The sequence below is a fragment of the Ylistrum balloti genome, unplaced genomic scaffold (genome assembly GCF_031769215.1).
Source record: "Ylistrum balloti isolate Yb309-2 unplaced genomic scaffold, AGI_CSIRO_Ybal_v1 Utg369754, whole genome shotgun sequence".
In the NCBI taxonomy this organism is placed as follows: Eukaryota; Metazoa; Mollusca; class Bivalvia; order Pectinida; family Pectinidae; genus Ylistrum; species Ylistrum balloti.
In genome coordinates, this window is record NW_026781956.1 from 1,388,433 (window position 1) to 1,404,940 (window position 16,508).

At 39.8% G+C, this 16,508-nt stretch overlaps 1 protein-coding gene across 1 annotated transcript in view; it reads left to right on the forward strand.

The window, feature by feature from the left end:
* The window catches only part of LOC132543370 (uncharacterized), an 81,474-nt gene extending 67,793 nt beyond the window's left edge, over positions 1-13,681 (forward strand). Inside the window, exons 47-54 of the mRNA XM_060206862.1 lie at positions 2,003-2,170; positions 5,029-5,149; positions 5,781-5,860; positions 6,388-6,564; positions 9,977-10,077; positions 10,227-10,441; positions 12,756-13,012; positions 13,136-13,681. Coding sequence (XP_060062845.1) covers positions 2,003-2,170; positions 5,029-5,149; positions 5,781-5,860; positions 6,388-6,564; positions 9,977-10,077; positions 10,227-10,441; positions 12,756-13,012; positions 13,136-13,681 — 1,665 coding nt within the window. The remainder of the gene's footprint in view (positions 1-2,002; positions 2,171-5,028; positions 5,150-5,780; positions 5,861-6,387; positions 6,565-9,976; positions 10,078-10,226; positions 10,442-12,755; positions 13,013-13,135) is intronic.
* The last annotated feature ends 2,827 nt before the right edge of the window (positions 13,682-16,508 follow it).

Below are 16,508 nucleotides of genomic sequence, written 5' to 3' on the forward strand. Positions count from 1 at the left end.
CAGACTGATACTTAGTGTATCTCAGTATGTCAGACTTATACTTAGTGTATCTCAGTATGTCAGACTTTTACTTAGTGTATCTCAGTATGTCAGACTGATACCTAGTGTATCTCAGTATGTCAGACTGATACTTAGTGTATCTCAGTATGTCAGACTGATACTTAGTGTATCTCATCTCAGTATGTCAGACTGATACTGATACTTAGTGTATCTCAGTATGTCAGACTGATACTTAGTGTATCTCAGTATGTCAGACTGATACTTAGTGTATCTCATAATGTCAGACTGATACTTAGTGTATCTCAGTATGTCAGACTGATACTTAGTGTATCTCAGTATGTCAGACTGATACTTAGTGTATCTCAGTATATCAGACTGATACTTAGTGTATCTCAGTATGTCAGACTGATACTTAGTGTATCTCAGTATGTCAGACTGATACTTAGTGTATCTCAGTATGTCAGACTGATACTTAGTGTATCAGACTGATACTTAGTGTATCTCAGTATGTCAGACTGATACTTAGTGTATCTCAGTATGTCAGACTGATACTTAGTGTATCTCAGTATGTATGATACTTAGACTGTATCTACTGATACTTAGTGTATCTCAGTATGTCAGACTGATACCTAGTGTATCTCAGTATGTCAGACTGATACTTAGTGTATCTCAGTATGTCAGACTGATACTTAGTGTATCTCAGTATGTCAGACTGATACTTAGTGTATCTCAGTATGTCAGACTGATACTTAGTGTATCTCAGTATATCAGACTGATACTCAGTATATCAGACTGATACTTAGTGTATCTCAGTATGTCAGACTGATACTTAGTGTATCTCAGTATGTCAGACTGATGTCAGACATATGTCAGATACTTAGTGTATCTCAGTATGTCAGACTGATACCTAGTGTATCTCAGTATGTCAGACTGATACTTAGTGTATCTCAGTATGTCAGACTTATACTTAGTGTATCTCAGTATGTCAGACTGATACCTAGTGTATCTCAGTATGTCAGACTGATACCTAGTGTATCTCAGTATGTCAGACTTATACTTAGTGTATCTCAGTATGTCAGACTGATACTTAGTGTATCTCAGTATGTCAGACTTATACTTAGTGTATCTCAGTATGTCAGACTGATACTTAGTGTATCAGACTGATACTCAGTGTATCTCAGTATGTCAGACTGATACTTAGTGTATCTCAGTATGTCAGACTGATACTTAGTGTATCTCAGTATGTCAGACTTATACTTAGTGTGTCAGACTGATACTTAGTGTATCTCAGTATGTCAGACTGATACTTAGTGTATCTCAGTATGTCAGACTGATACTTAGTGTGTCAGACTGATACTTAGTGTATCTCAGTATGTCAGACTGATACTTAGTGTGTCAGACTGATACTTAGTGTATCTCAGTATGTCAGACTGATACTTAGTGTATCTCAGTATGTCAGACTGATACTTAGTGTATCTCAGTATGTCAGACTGATACTTAGTGTATCTCAGTATGTCAGACTGATACTTAGTGTATCTCAGTATGTCAGACTTATACTTAGTGTATCTCAGTATATCAGACTGATACTTAGTGTATCTCAGTATATCAGACTTATACTTAGTGTATCTCAGTATGTCAGACTTATACTTAGTGTATCTTAGTATGTCAGACTGATACTTAGTGTATCTCAGTATGTCAGACTGATACTTAGTGTATCTCAGTATATCAGACTGATACTTAGTGTATCTCAGTATAACCTTCTTATACTTAGTGTGGTCATTTATGCGAAGGTGACTGGCATTAAATATTCTTGTTCAAGGTTATAAGAACAATACAAAATCTATATTAAAGTCAAATGGATTAGAGTAACAAGAAGTAAGGTCACCTATGCGATGGTGACTAGAAATATAGTCGCCTTCACTAGGATTACAAGAACTAAGGTCACAAGAAGTCAGGAATGTGGTCATTTAGACTAAATATGATAGCTGTTTTCATGTTTCAGGTGGGCTTCAATTCCATGTCATACCCTGTCATTGACTTCCAACGACCTAACCCAAACGCCTGCCAAGACTTGCTCACACTTGTCAAGTCAAATATGCTGCCTGAGAGTATGGAGGTGATAGACAAGCATAGGAGAAAGGACATAGACAGAACTAATACATCATTCAAGGTCACTTACCGAATTACTTACCTGACACCATTTATAATTTCTAATAAATTGCCCCTTCACTTTCCTCACCCAAGAACCTGTTGTAGACACTTAGTATCAAAGCTTCAGGCATGAACCCTAACCCACCCCTGAAGGAGAATATGCCTGCTGTATGTCACTGCATGTCATAACACATGACTCACTGTTGGGCATCACTTGCGGCTGCTTTCTCTGAGATCTCCTGTTAAGGGGACATTGCAGAGCTCAAGCATATTCCACTGTATTCCACTGTATTATCATAGGAGGTAACTAAACGTGTGCCTCCTGCAGAATAGATATGCTGCCTCCATCATGACATGTGGGATCTTGATCTTTTGATTTTTTTTCTTGTCTGCTCTTCCTTTCTGTGCTTTGTTTTCCAAATGATGTCCCAGTACACCAAGCCACATATGACCCTGGCTGTTGGTGTCATCCTAGTACACCTAGCCTCATCTGCCCCTGGCTGTTGGTGTCATCCTAGTACACCAAGCCACATATGCCCCTGGCTGTTGGTATCACCCTCGTACACCAAGCCACATATGACCCTGGCTGTTGGTGTCATCCTAGTACACCTAGCCATATATGACCCTGGCTGTTGGTGTCACCCTAGTACACCTAGCCACATATGCCCCTGGCTGGTGGTGTCACCCTATTACACCAAGCCACATATGACCCTGGCTGTTGGTGTCATCCTAGTACACCTAGCCATATATGCCCCTGGCTGGTGGTGTCACCCTATTACACCAAGCCACATATGACCCTGGCTGTTGGTATCACCCTCGTACACCAAGCCACATATGACCCTGGCTGTTGGTGTCATCCTAGTACACCTAGCCATATATGACCCTGGCTGTTGGTGTCATCCTAGTACACCTAGCCTCATCTGCCCCTGGCTGTTGGTGTCACCCTAGTACACCAAGCCACATATGACCCTGGCTGTTGGTGTCATCCTAGTACACCTAGCCACATATGCCCCTGGCTGGTGGTGTCACCCTATTACACCAAGCCACATATGACCCTGGCTGTTGGTGTCATCCTAGTACACCTAGCCATATATGCCCCTGGCTGGTGGTGTCACCCTATTACACCAAGCCACATATGACCCTGGCTGTTGGTGTCATCCTAGTACACCTAGCCATATATGCACCTGGCTGTTGGTGTCACCCTAGTACACCAAGCCACATATGACCCTGGCTGTTGGTGTCATCCTAGTACACCTAGCCACATATGACCCTGGCTGGTGGTGTCACCCTAATACACCAAGCCACATATGACCCTGGCTGGTGGTGTCATCCTATTACACCAAGCCACATATGACCCTGGCTGTTGGTGTCACCCTAGTACACCTAGCCACATATGACCTTGGCTGTTGGTGTCACCCTAGTACACCAAGCCACATATGACCTTGGCTGTTGGTATAATCCTAGTACACATAGCCACACATGACCTTGGCTGATGGTGTCACCCTAGTACACCTAGCCACATATGACCCTGGCTGTTGGTATCACCCTCGTACACCTAGCCACGTATGACCTTGGCTGTTGGTGTCATCCTAGTACACCAAGTCACATATGACCCTTGCTGTTGGTATCACCCTCGTACACCTAGCCACGTATGACCTTGGCTGTTGGTGTCTTCCCGGTACGATTGTCCTCATATGCCCCTGGCTGTTGGTGTCCCTTTTAACCCCCCATCTTCATATGCCAATGGCTGTTGGTGACACCCTAGTACACCAAGTCACATATGACCCTGGCTGTTGATGTCATCCTAGTACACCAAACCACATATGCCCCTTGCTATTGGTGTCCCTCTTGATGCCTGTCCTCATATGCCCCTGGCTGTTGGTGTCCCTCTTGATGCCTGTCCTCATATGCCCCTGGCTGTTGGTGTCCCTTTTGACCTCTGTCTTCATAAGACCCTTGCTATTGGTGTCCCTTTTGACCCCCATCTTCATATGCCCCTGGCTGTTGGTGTCCCTCTTGATGCCTGTCTTCATATGCCCATGGCTGTTGGTGTCCCTTTTCACCCCCGTCTTCATATAACCCTGGCTATTGGTGTCACCCTAGTACACCAAGTCACATAAGACCCTGACTGTTAGTGTCCCTCTTGATACCTGTCCTCATATGACCTTGGCTGTTGCAAGGATGTTAAACTCTGTAGAAACAGGACAGAACAATCTAGTCATGACTAAATTTTGGTGTCACTTAAAAGTTGCCATAAACTTTGTGTCATTTTCCAGCTGTTTGTTGATGTACTGGAACATGGACATCATTTTGTACAGGCTGCTCTGCTTTAAAACTGAACAAACTTTATAAAAATTTCTACACAAAACTCATGGTATCAGTTTGTGTGTTTGTTATTTTTTTATTTTTCTCTTTCTGTTCCCAGAATTAGAGATTTTTTTTTATTTATGAGCTTTACACTAAGAATTACAGTAATATTTATCTTTGTATGCCTGCCATATTAATTACATGCCTATCTAAGTGCTGAATGCTATCTGTTCTGATGAGGAAGTTTAAGAATATCACCACAACTCTAGTATATAGTAGGTACATATATTGGTTTTAGAACCTTCCAACAAGACTTACTTAAATTAGGGCTGCTGGATCTTGTTTCAAAATTTCTTAATCACCTTAGACTAGTAGTTCAGCGAATGTATTGCAAATCAAATTAATATTTATCATAATACATTGTATAAAGTTACAACCAGAATGGACCCAGTATTATAGCTATGTTGGTTATAGGGAAATCATGACCTTGCCCAGAGAAAGTTTTTATGTCAGATATCCCCACCAAAGAAAGATTACAAAGCAATTTTACTTATATTTTGGTTTATGTAGGAGATGTACGAGCTTGCTCAGAGGAAATTTCTACGACAGATTTCAAGTTATGCTCTAAAACATGACATGGCTAGCTACCCACGTCTGTTTGTAGTGGATATAGTGGATACTGGGGTACAAGGTAAAACTGGAAGTTCATTAGGTTAAGTATATCCTCTGTAAATGATAGGTACACAGGAATCACGGTTTCTGTTAGTAAAAATCCTCTCTATACACTTATTTCTATGTATAACTTGGCACACAGAAGAGACATAATATATATAATGGAATTTTTGAAAGCAGCTATATTTTTCTGGAGTTATAGAATAAACTTCCCAACATTAAAATCCATGTAACCAAAACTTCTCTTCAGCTGCAGGTTGTGTTTTTGTATTTTTAGTGAGCACAATGGAAGATCAAAATATATGGTTATCAATTAAGAAAGGTACTTGTAATTTGAAATATTTTAGCATGAGGAACTTGAAACTATGATTTCTGTGACAAAACCTTGTAATTAGCAGAACTAAAACTGCACTATTTAAACTTTTTTGTAACTAGGGACAATGGAAGACCATGAAACTATACTTGTGCATGGAAAAAGAACTTTTCAATTTGATACTTTTGAATATTTTTCCTGGACTAAAATTTCTTAAAACTTCAAAAAAAGTGTTTAATTACTGCAAGGAGTTTCAGGTCAAGGATGATGTTTTGTTTCTTTTTAATTTTAATTCAGTTATTACATTAAAATTATTAAAAACTCTAAATTCTTGTAGAAGCAAAGAAAATGTTACCAAGTGAGGATGACTTCAAGTCCCGAAGATACTGTGTGTACACTTTGTGTGAATGTGAACAGGTAAATCATGCTATTGTACACTTTTTGGGAAACAGTAAATGTTAGATTTTTTTTTTAATTTAAGAAGGATATGGCATAATCAAAGGTATCCATATGATCTAATACCAAATTGCTGTTATACCAGAATCCTGTTTTCCCAAGAATGTGTTTAATACTTTCCTCTATTTGAGTGTATGTTTGACTTTTATTTTTATGAATGCCACTCAATCTGCAAACTTCCACAGTAAAATATTTGTAAAAATGTATGATTTATTTGGTGTAGGGGTGGCACTCAGTCTGTAAACCTCGGCAGTAAAATATTTGTAAAGTGTATGATTTGTTTTTATATAGGGGTGGCACTCAGTCTGTAAACCTCGGCAGTAAAATATTTGTAAAAATGTATTTGTTTGGTGTAGGGGTGGCACCAAATCTGCAAACCTCCACAGTAAAATATTTGTAAAATGTATTTATTTGGTATAGGGGTGGCACTCAGTCTGTAAACCTCTGCAATACAATATTTGTAAAGTGTATGATTTGTTTTTATGTAGGGGTGGCACTCAGTCTGTAAACCTCTGCTGCTGGAGACCACCTTTATTGGTGAGGATATAGAAGAATATGCTCCCTACCTAGCTCACATAACTCTGGTAATGAGACACAGCCCAGACTTTGTCCTCAATCTCTTCTCAGATGTTGTTGGTCAGCAATACCTTAAATATATACAGGAGGTAGGTTTAATTGTGAAAAGGGATTATAAGGATATACACATGAGGTAGATCTTACTGTAGATAAAGATAATTCTGTTATACACAGGAAGTAGTTTTTACTGTAGAAAAGGATAATTAGGTTATACACAGGAGGTAGGTTTTACTGTAGAAAAGGATAATTATGTTATATACAGGAGGTAGGTTTTACTGTAGAAAAGGATAATTATGTTATACACAGGAAGTAGTTTTTACTGTAGAAAAGGATAATTAGGTTATACGCAGGAAGTAGTTTTTACTGTAGGAGAGGGATGATTATGTTATACACAGGAGGTAGGTTTTACTGTAGAAAAGGATAATTATGTTATATACAGGAGGTAGGTTTTACTGTAGAAAAGGATAATTAGGAAAAGGTTTTTATAATATAGGTAGGTTTTACTGTAGGAGAGGGGTGATTATACACAGGAGGTAGGTTTTACTGTAGAAAAGGATAATTATGTTATATACAGGAGGTAGGTTTTACTGTAGAAAAGGATAATTAGGTTATACGCAGGAAGTAGTTTTTACTGTAGGAGAGGGATGATTATGTTATACACAGGAGGTAGGTTTTACTGTAGAAAAGGATAATTATGTTATACGCAGGAGGTAGGTTTTACTGTAGGAGAGGGATGATTATGTTATACACAGGAGGTAGGTTTTACTGTAGAAAAGGATAATTATGTTATATACAGGAGGTAGGTTTTACTGTAGAAAAGGATAATTATGTTATACACAGGAAGTAGTTTTTACTGTAGGAGAGGGGTGATTATGTTATACACAGGAGGTAGGTTTTACTGTAGGAGAGGGGTGATTATGTTATACACAGGAGGTAGGTTTTACTGTAGGAGAGGGGTGATTATGTTATACACAGGAGGTAGGTTTTGTAATTATGTTATACACAGGAGGTAGGTTTTACTGTAGGAGAGGGGTGGTTATGTTATACACAGGAGGTAGGTTTTACTGTAGGAGAGGGGTGATTATGTTATACACAGGAGGAAGGTTTTACTGTAGGAGAGGGGTGGTTATGTTATACACAGGAGGTAGGTTTTACTGTAGAAAAGGATAATTATGTTATATACAGGAGGTAGGTTTTACTGTAGGAGAGGGGTGATTATGTTATACACAGGAGGTAGGTTTTACTGTAGGAGAGGGGTGATTATGTTATACACAGGAGGTAGGTTTTACTGTAGGAGAGGGGTAATTATGTTATACACAGGAGGTAGGTTTTACTGTAGGAGAGGGGTGATTTTTTTATACACTTGAGGTAGGTTTTACTGTAGGAGAGGGGATTATGTTATACACAGGATAGGTTTTACTGTAGGAGAGGGGATGATTATGTTATATACACAGGAGGTAGAAGGTTTTACTGTAGGAGAGGGGTGATTATGTTATACACAGGAGGTAGGTTTTACTGTAGGAGAGGGGTGGTTATGTTATACACAGGAGGAAGGTTTTACTGTAGGAGAGGGGTGATTATGTTATACACAGGAGGTAGGTTTTACTGTAGGAGAGGGGTGATTATGTAATACACAGGAGGAAGGTTTTACTGTAGGAGAGGGGTGATTACGCTGTACACAGGAGGAAGGTTTTACTGTAGGAGAGGGGTGATTATGTTATACACAGGAGGTAGGTTTTACTGTAGGAGAGGGGTGGTTTATGTAGGAGAAGGGTAATTACACAGGAGGTAGGTTTTACTGTAGGAGAGGGGTGATTATGTTATACACAGGAGGTAGGTTTTACTGTAGGAGAGGGGTGGGGTTTTACTGTAGGAGAAGGGTGATTATGTTATACACAGGATTATGTAATACACAGGAGGTAGGTTTTACTGTAGGAGAAGGTGATTATGTTATACAGGAGGTAGGTTTTACTGTAGGAGAGGTAGGAGAGGGGTGATTATGTTATACACAGGAGGTAGGTTTTACTGTAGGAGAGGGGTGATTATGTTATACACAGGAGGTAGGATTAGGGGTGATTATTATACACAGGAGGTAGGTTTTACTGTAGGAGAGGGGTGATTATGTTATACACAGGAGGTAGGTTTTACTGTAGGAGAGGGGTGATTATGTAATACACAGGTGGAAGGTTTTACTGTAGGAGAGGGGTGATTACGCTGTACACAGGAGGAAGGTTTTACTGTAGGAGAGGGGTGATTATGTTATACACAGGAGGTAGGTTTTACTGTAGGAGAGGGGTGATTATGTTATACACAGGAGGTAGGTTTTACTGTAGGAGAGGGGTGATTATGTAATACACAGGAGGTAGGTTTTACTGTAGGAGAGGGGTGATTATGTAATACACAGGAGGTAGGTTTTACTGTAGGAGAGGGGTGATTATGTAATACACAGGAGGTAGGTTTTACTGTAGGAGAGGGGTGATTATGTCATACACAGGAGGTAGGTTTTACTGTAGGAGAGGGGTGATTATGTAATACACAGGAGGTAGGTTTACTGTAGGAGAGGGGTGATTATGTTATACACAGGAGGTAGGTTTTACTGTAGGAGAGGGGTGCTTATGTTATACACAGGAGGTAGGTTTTACTGTAGGAGAGGGGTGATTATGTTATACACAGGAGGTAGGTTTTACTGTAGGAGAGGGGTGATTATGTTATACACAGGAGGTAGGTTTTACTGTAGGAGAGGGGTGATTATGTTATACACAGGAGGTAGGTTTTACTGTAGGAGAGGGGTGATTATGTTATACACAGGAGGTAGGTTTTACTGTAGGAGAGGGGTGATTATGTTATACACAGGAGGTAGGTTTTACTGTAGGAGAGGGGTGATTATGTAATACACAGGAGGTAGGTTTTACTTTTAGGAGAGGGGTAGGTTTTACTGTAGGACAGGAGGTGATTATGTAATACACAGGAGGTAGGTTTTACTGTAGGAGAGGGGTGATTATGTTATACACAGGAGGTAGGTTTTACTGTAGGAGAGGGGTGATTATGTAATACACAGGAGGAAGGTTTTACTGTAGGAGAGGGGTGATTATGTTATACACAGGAGGTAGGTTTTACTGTAGGAGAGGGGTGATTATGTTATACACAGGAGGTAGGTTTTACTGTAGGAGAGGGGTGATTATGTAATACACAGGAGGAAGGTTTTACTGTAGGAGAGGGGTGATTATGTAATACACAGGAGGAAGGTTTTACTGTAGGAGAGGGGTGATTATGTAATACACAGGAGGTAGGTTTTACTGTAGGAGAGGGGTGATTATGTAATACACAGGAGGTAGGTTTTACTGTAGGAGAGGGGTGCTTATGTAATACACAGGAGGTAACATTCACTATTGAAGTGGGATGACTAGCCTATACGCAGACTTTTATTGAAGAAAACCGAGAATGTAACTGAGATGATGCTAGTGAACTCTCATCACATTACTTTGTTTGCTGTGTCCTTAGCTGACTGTGAAAGGTGGGCACACCTTTGAAACAAGTTACCAGCTGCTCCGTCAGAAGGTGTTCGACATGGATTCAAAATTACAGAAAGGACAACTGAAAAGGTATGATGATTTAAACTTAATTTTCTGTATGACATCATGAATGACTGATCAGTATATTTAAGCAGGAAGGAAATCAGTCATTTTTAGATTGCCAAGTTTTCTCTTTGTCACAACAACAAATAATTCCACAGAGTGAATTTGATTTGAAGGTGTCGTTTACCAAGTGGAAAGACAAGCTGGCTTTGTGAGGAGCACATTGATAAACTGAAGGTATCTGTATTAAGTGACAGTGTGACTGAAGTCAAGCAGATGTCCACAAACCAGGTCTGGGTTGAGGCCATGATGGAGGCTCTCAGGCTCCCACAGAACCTTAAAATCACTTTTAAACCAACTGCTCTACAGAAAAGGACATTTCATGGAAACGGTAAGCTTTTTAGTACTGTAATATCAGACAAAAAAGGTCACATACAGACTGTGGTCTAAGACAAGAGGTATGGTCACATACAGACTGTGGTCTAAGACAGGAAGGGCTTGGTCACATACAGACTGTGGTCTAAGACAGGAAGGGCTTGGTCACATACAGACTGTGGTCTAAGACAAGAGGTATGGTCACATACAGACTGTGGTCTAAGACAGGAAGGGCTTGGTCACATACAGACTGTGGTCTAAGACAGGAAGGGCTTGGTCACATACAGACTGTGGTCTAAGACAATAGGCTTGGTTCAAACAGACTGTGGTCTAAGACAAGAGGCATGGTCACATACAGACTGTGGTCTAAGACAGGAAGGGCTTGGTCACATACAGACTTTGTCTAAGACAGGAAGGGCTTGGTCACATACAAACTGTGGTCTAAGACAGGAAGGGCTTGGTCACATACAGACTGTGGTCTAAGACAGGAAAGGCCTGGTCACATACAGACTGTGGTCTAAGACAGGAAAGGCCTGGTCACATGCAGACTGTGGTCTAAGACAGGAAAGGCCTGGTCACATGCAGACTGTGGTCTAAGACAGGAAAGGCCTGGTCACATGCAGACTGTGGTCTAAGACAGCAAGGGCATGGTCACATACAGACTGTGGTCTAAGACAGGAAGGGCTTGGTCACATACAGACTGTGGTCTAAGACAGGAAGGGCTTGGTCACATACAGACTGTGGTCTAAGACAGGAAGGGCTTGGTCACATACAGACTGTGGTCTAAGACAGGAAGGGCTTGGTCACATACAGACTGTGGTCTAAGACAGGAAGGGCTTGGTCACATACAGACTATGGTCTAAGACAGGAAGGGCTTGGTCACATACAGACTGTGGTCTAAGACAGGAAGGGCTTGGTCACATACAGACTGTGGTCTAAGACAGGAAGGGCTTGGTCACATACAGACTGTGGTCTAAGACAGCAAGGGCATGGTCACATACAGACTGTGGTCTAAGACAGGAAGGGCTTGGTCACATACAGACTATGGTCTAAGACAGGAAGGACTTGGTCACATACAGACTGTGGTCTAAGACAAGAGGCTTGGTTCAAACAGACTGTGGTCTAAGACAGCAAGGGCATGGTCACATACAGACTGTGGTCTAAGACAGGAAGGGCTTGGTCACATACAGACTATGGTCTAAGACAGGAAGGACTTGGTCACATACAGACTGTTGTCTAAGACAAGAGGCTTGGTTCAAACAGACTGTGGTCTAAGACAAGAGGCTTGGTTCAAACAGACTGGGTTATAGAAAGTGTTGTAGTATCAGACCAGAAGGCTTAATCACATACAGACTGTGGTCTAAGACAGGAAAGGCCTGGTCACATACAGACTGTGGTCTAAGACAGGAAAGGCCTGGTCACATACAGACTGTGGTCTAAGACAGGAAGGGCTTGGTCACATACAGACTGTGGTCTAAGACAAGAGGCTTGGTTCAAACAGACTGGGTTATAGAAAGTGTTGTAGTATCAGACCAGAAGGCTTAATCACATACAGACTGTGGTCTAAGACAGGAAAGGCCTGGTCATATACAGACTGTGGTCGAAGACAGGAAGGACTTGGTCACATACAGACTGTGGTCTAAGACAAGAAGGGCTTGGTCACATACAGACTGTGGTCTAAGACAAGAGGCTTGGTTCAAACAGACTGGGTTATAGAAAGTGTTGTAGTATCAGACCAGAAGGCTTAATCACATACAGACTGTGGTCTAAGACAGGAAGGGCTTGGTCACATACAGACTATGGTCTAAGACAGGAAGGGCTTGGTCACATACAGACTGTGGTCTAAGACAGGAAGGGCTTGGTCACATACAGACTGTGGTCTAAGACAGGAAGGGCTTGGTCACATACAGACTGTGGTCTAAGACAGGAAGGGCATGGTCACATACAGACTGTGGTCTAAGACAGGAAAGGCCTGGTCACATACAGACTGTGGTCTAAGACAGGAAAGGCCTGGTCACATGCAAACTGTGGTATAGACAAGAGGCATTGTCATATACAGACTGTGGTCTAGACAAGAGGCCTGGTCACATGCAGACTGTGGTATAGACAAGAGGCATTGTCACATACAGGCTGTGATCTAGACAAGAGGTTTGACCACATACAGACTGGCCTTGACATCAAGGCTTTTGTCAAAATTTTTCTAAAAACTTTTCTGACACATCGTGATATAAGAACTTCTTTTCAATTCAGCTTTAAAGATTTATATACTTTAATTGTAAGATTAAAGAATATGATGAAGTGTTCTTTGATTTTTTCGCATCACTTTGCAGCTGGAGATGTGGCTGAAGTTGAGAGATACACCCAGATGACCCTGTCGCAGCAAAGTTCTTCAACTATAGACAAGGAAGCGATTAAACAAGCAAATAAGGAAATTCAACAAGACCAAGCTGTTAAACAACCTGCTGAGAAGGTTCGGGAAGACCAAGCTGTTAAACAACCTGCTGAGAAGGTTCAGGAACACCAAGCTGTTAAACAACCTGCTGAGAAGGCTCAGGAACACCAAGCTGTTAAACAACCTGCTGAGAAGGTTCAGGAACACCAAGCTGTTAAACAACCTGCTGAGAAGGTTCAGGAAGATCAAGCTGTTAGACAACCTGCTGAGAAGGTTCAGGAAGATCAAGCTGTTAGACAATTCACTCAGGAGGTTCAGGAAGATGCAACCACCAGTCAAGTCTCTGCAAAGATTCTGGATGTATCTCAAAAGAAAGAGGGAGAGAAACCAAAGAAAAAACGCAAGAAGAGCCACAAAAAGTCTAAGGCCAAAGACTCTTCTGAGACTGATTTAGACATCACCTTACAGGGGACACCTAATGACTCAGGTGTTGACAGTGTTGAAAAGAGATACAGAAAGTTACCCACCATCCCTCTGTCTGATGCAGAAACACAGGGAGCACTGACCACAGACATTTCACATTCAAGAATTGGTGGTGGTAAATTAGCACCCATTGCATCAACTGTTCATACGGCTACACAGGAGATCACAGAACAACACAAGGACCAGTCAAACTCTTCCTCTAGGAACTTCAATGAACCAAAGCTGTCTTCTTCACAGGTCAATTCTGTCCCAAACACTCCAACTCCTGCAACTTTCTCCCTTCCGATAAGCATGGCTGTAGAGGTCAAAACTACCCCCTCTTCAAGACAAGACATCCCTCAGCAAGGCAAACCAGCAAGCAAAACATGTGTGATACTGTAACATAATCAATATCTGGAAAATTCCTGGTGACTATTCATTCTCCTTTGTAGAGGATGCCAAGGGTTAGCCTTACCCAACCATTAACACCTCTGTTTAACTCAATATTATTAAAAGGTGCTATTCACATGTGTGTCTCCTATAAATTTTTTAAATCATATATGTTCCTTTGTTTGGGATGCATGGATTTTGGTTTATTTCCCAATTGTCTACACTCCTGTGTTCGGGATGCATGGATTTCCGTGCATTTTCTGATCATATATGCTCGTTTGATGGAGATGCATGGATTTTGGTTTATTTTCTAAATCGTATACATGCCTTTGTTTGGAATGCTAGGGTTTGGCATTTCCCGAACGATTGCAATCTGTTGTACAGACACAAGCATTCTTATGTTTGTACTCTTAAAACAGGAGTAAATTTAGAATTATATTTTCTTACAAATACCTTCAGAAAGGTTCCCAACTTCTGATTTCTGTTCTCTGTTGTTTTCTCTGGCAGAATACTTGGTAAATGCACAAAAAACCTTGATGTTCTCTGTTTTAGTTGAACCTATTGTTTGCAAAGGTGTGAACCAAAGGGATTTGTCACCAGTTGAAAACGGACGACTTTTTTTCTCATGGTCAATGTTTATGATGTTAACATACAGTTTCATATCAAACATGTAAAATACATTCAATCTGTAGATCTGTAATATTGACAGAACTGACAAGTAGTTTATAGTATCTGTATAATACACAATATACATTGATCAATAACTGTATGACTTGAACTGTTTAGTTTTTTATTGTATGTTTTTATTTATTTTATAACATGTTTTTACAAGATATTATGACAATATTTTTTTAAATGACAATCTCTAATTGTAAGTATACTTCTACAGAACAATGCAATAAGTAAGAGTTTATGGTTTTAATTTACAAAAACACTTGTACCTTGTGTATCACACCCATAAAACATGAAAACCACCTTATACAGAAGTATATTCAGGAGTCCTAAAGCACTTTCCTCACTTTCAGTCTCTTTCTTTCAATCACTTTGAAATTTCCTCAGTCGTTTCCTCGTTTTAATGTTTATGCTATCAACATCACTGAGGAGTCCTAGAGGGTTGAAACAGCTGTATGATGCAGTTTCATTCATTGTTGGCTCTATCTTAAACAAATTTATATAAAATCATGTTTTTCATTTGTGTCTTTTTGTACAATTTTAATATCCATGTGAAACCCAATATGTGATGTACAATAACATATTCTGAGACACAGAGACCATGATGTATAGTAACACAGCTTCAGACAACAAAACCTCCACATACAATATCATAATCTAAGGACAGACAGCACCATTCAGCGTAACATTCTGAGCAGAGATCACCCTGTATCATAACATATACTGAAACAGAATCTGAGGACAGACAGCACCATTCAGCATAACATTCTGAACAGAGATCACCCTATATCATAACACATACTGAAACAGAATCTGAGGACAGACAGCACCATTCAGCATAACATTCTGAACAGAGATCACCCTGTATCATAACATATACTGAAACAGAGATCACCATTTACTGTAACATATTCTGAGACCTGACACCACCCTTCAATGTAACATTCCAAAACAGAGATCACTCCTCACCCTAACATATTCTGAGACCTGACACCATCCTTTAATGTAACATTCCAAAACAGAGATCACCATTTACTGTAACATATTCCGAGACCTGACACCACCCTTCAATGTAACATTCCAAAACAGAGATCACTCCTCACCCTAACATATTCTGAGACCTGACACCACCCTTCAATGTAACATTCCAAAACAGAGATCACCATTTACTGTAACATATTCTGAGACCTGACACCATCCTTTAATGTAACATTCCAAAACAGAGATCACCATTTACTGTAACATATTCTGAGACAATGAAGCCTCAATGTTTTGTAGCATAGTCTCTGATCAGGTACTACCGTGCATTGTAACTTACTCTTAAACAGAGATCACCATGTATCGTAACATATTCTGAGACAAAGACGCCACCATGCACAGTAATGTATTCTGTCACAACGCACTGTAACATGTTCATTAACACATAGACCCTGATTTATCATGAAATATTCAGGGCAATGCAAATAAACCGCAGCTCAAATCAAAAATGAAAAAAGTAGGACAGTTCAGTTTTGTATGGTATATGGTCAACACAATGTTTTGTTATTATGGTATAAATCCAGATATTGCTCAATTTTCATATATCTACTTTTGATATATTACATTATATATATATATATCTATTTTTTAATTTTTTATGATCCGTGTTGGTTTCTGCAGGATTTACATTACTGCTTTATAAAGTTTCTCAAAGTTTATTTAATTTGCTTTATAGACTTTTGTTGTGTTTTAAATATGATGTGACGCATAAAAATGTTCAATGTGTTGTACAGTGTATATTTAATTGACATATCAATACTTTTCTTACAACTGATAAGATCATTCATCTATGTCATTGGGTACATTTCATCTGTGATACTATATACTGTAATTGTTTAGTTAACTGTGATATGAAACACTGTGAATTCATCTCTTTTACATGTAACTATTTTAGAAGAGTTTTAACTTACTAGTCATAATCATCCAAGATATTAGCCTTATTGTTTTTAAACATTCTGTTATCGTACTCTATTTTAAAGAGACTTAATTTCACATTCCGCATGGTCCAAGGGACACAATGACTTAAAGCGTGGTGTCTTCTTTCCTTCCAGTGTCAATTTTTCCTTTAATTTTCTATTTAATTAAGAGTACAAATGAACTATTATATGTTAACATGTTAGTTAATTTT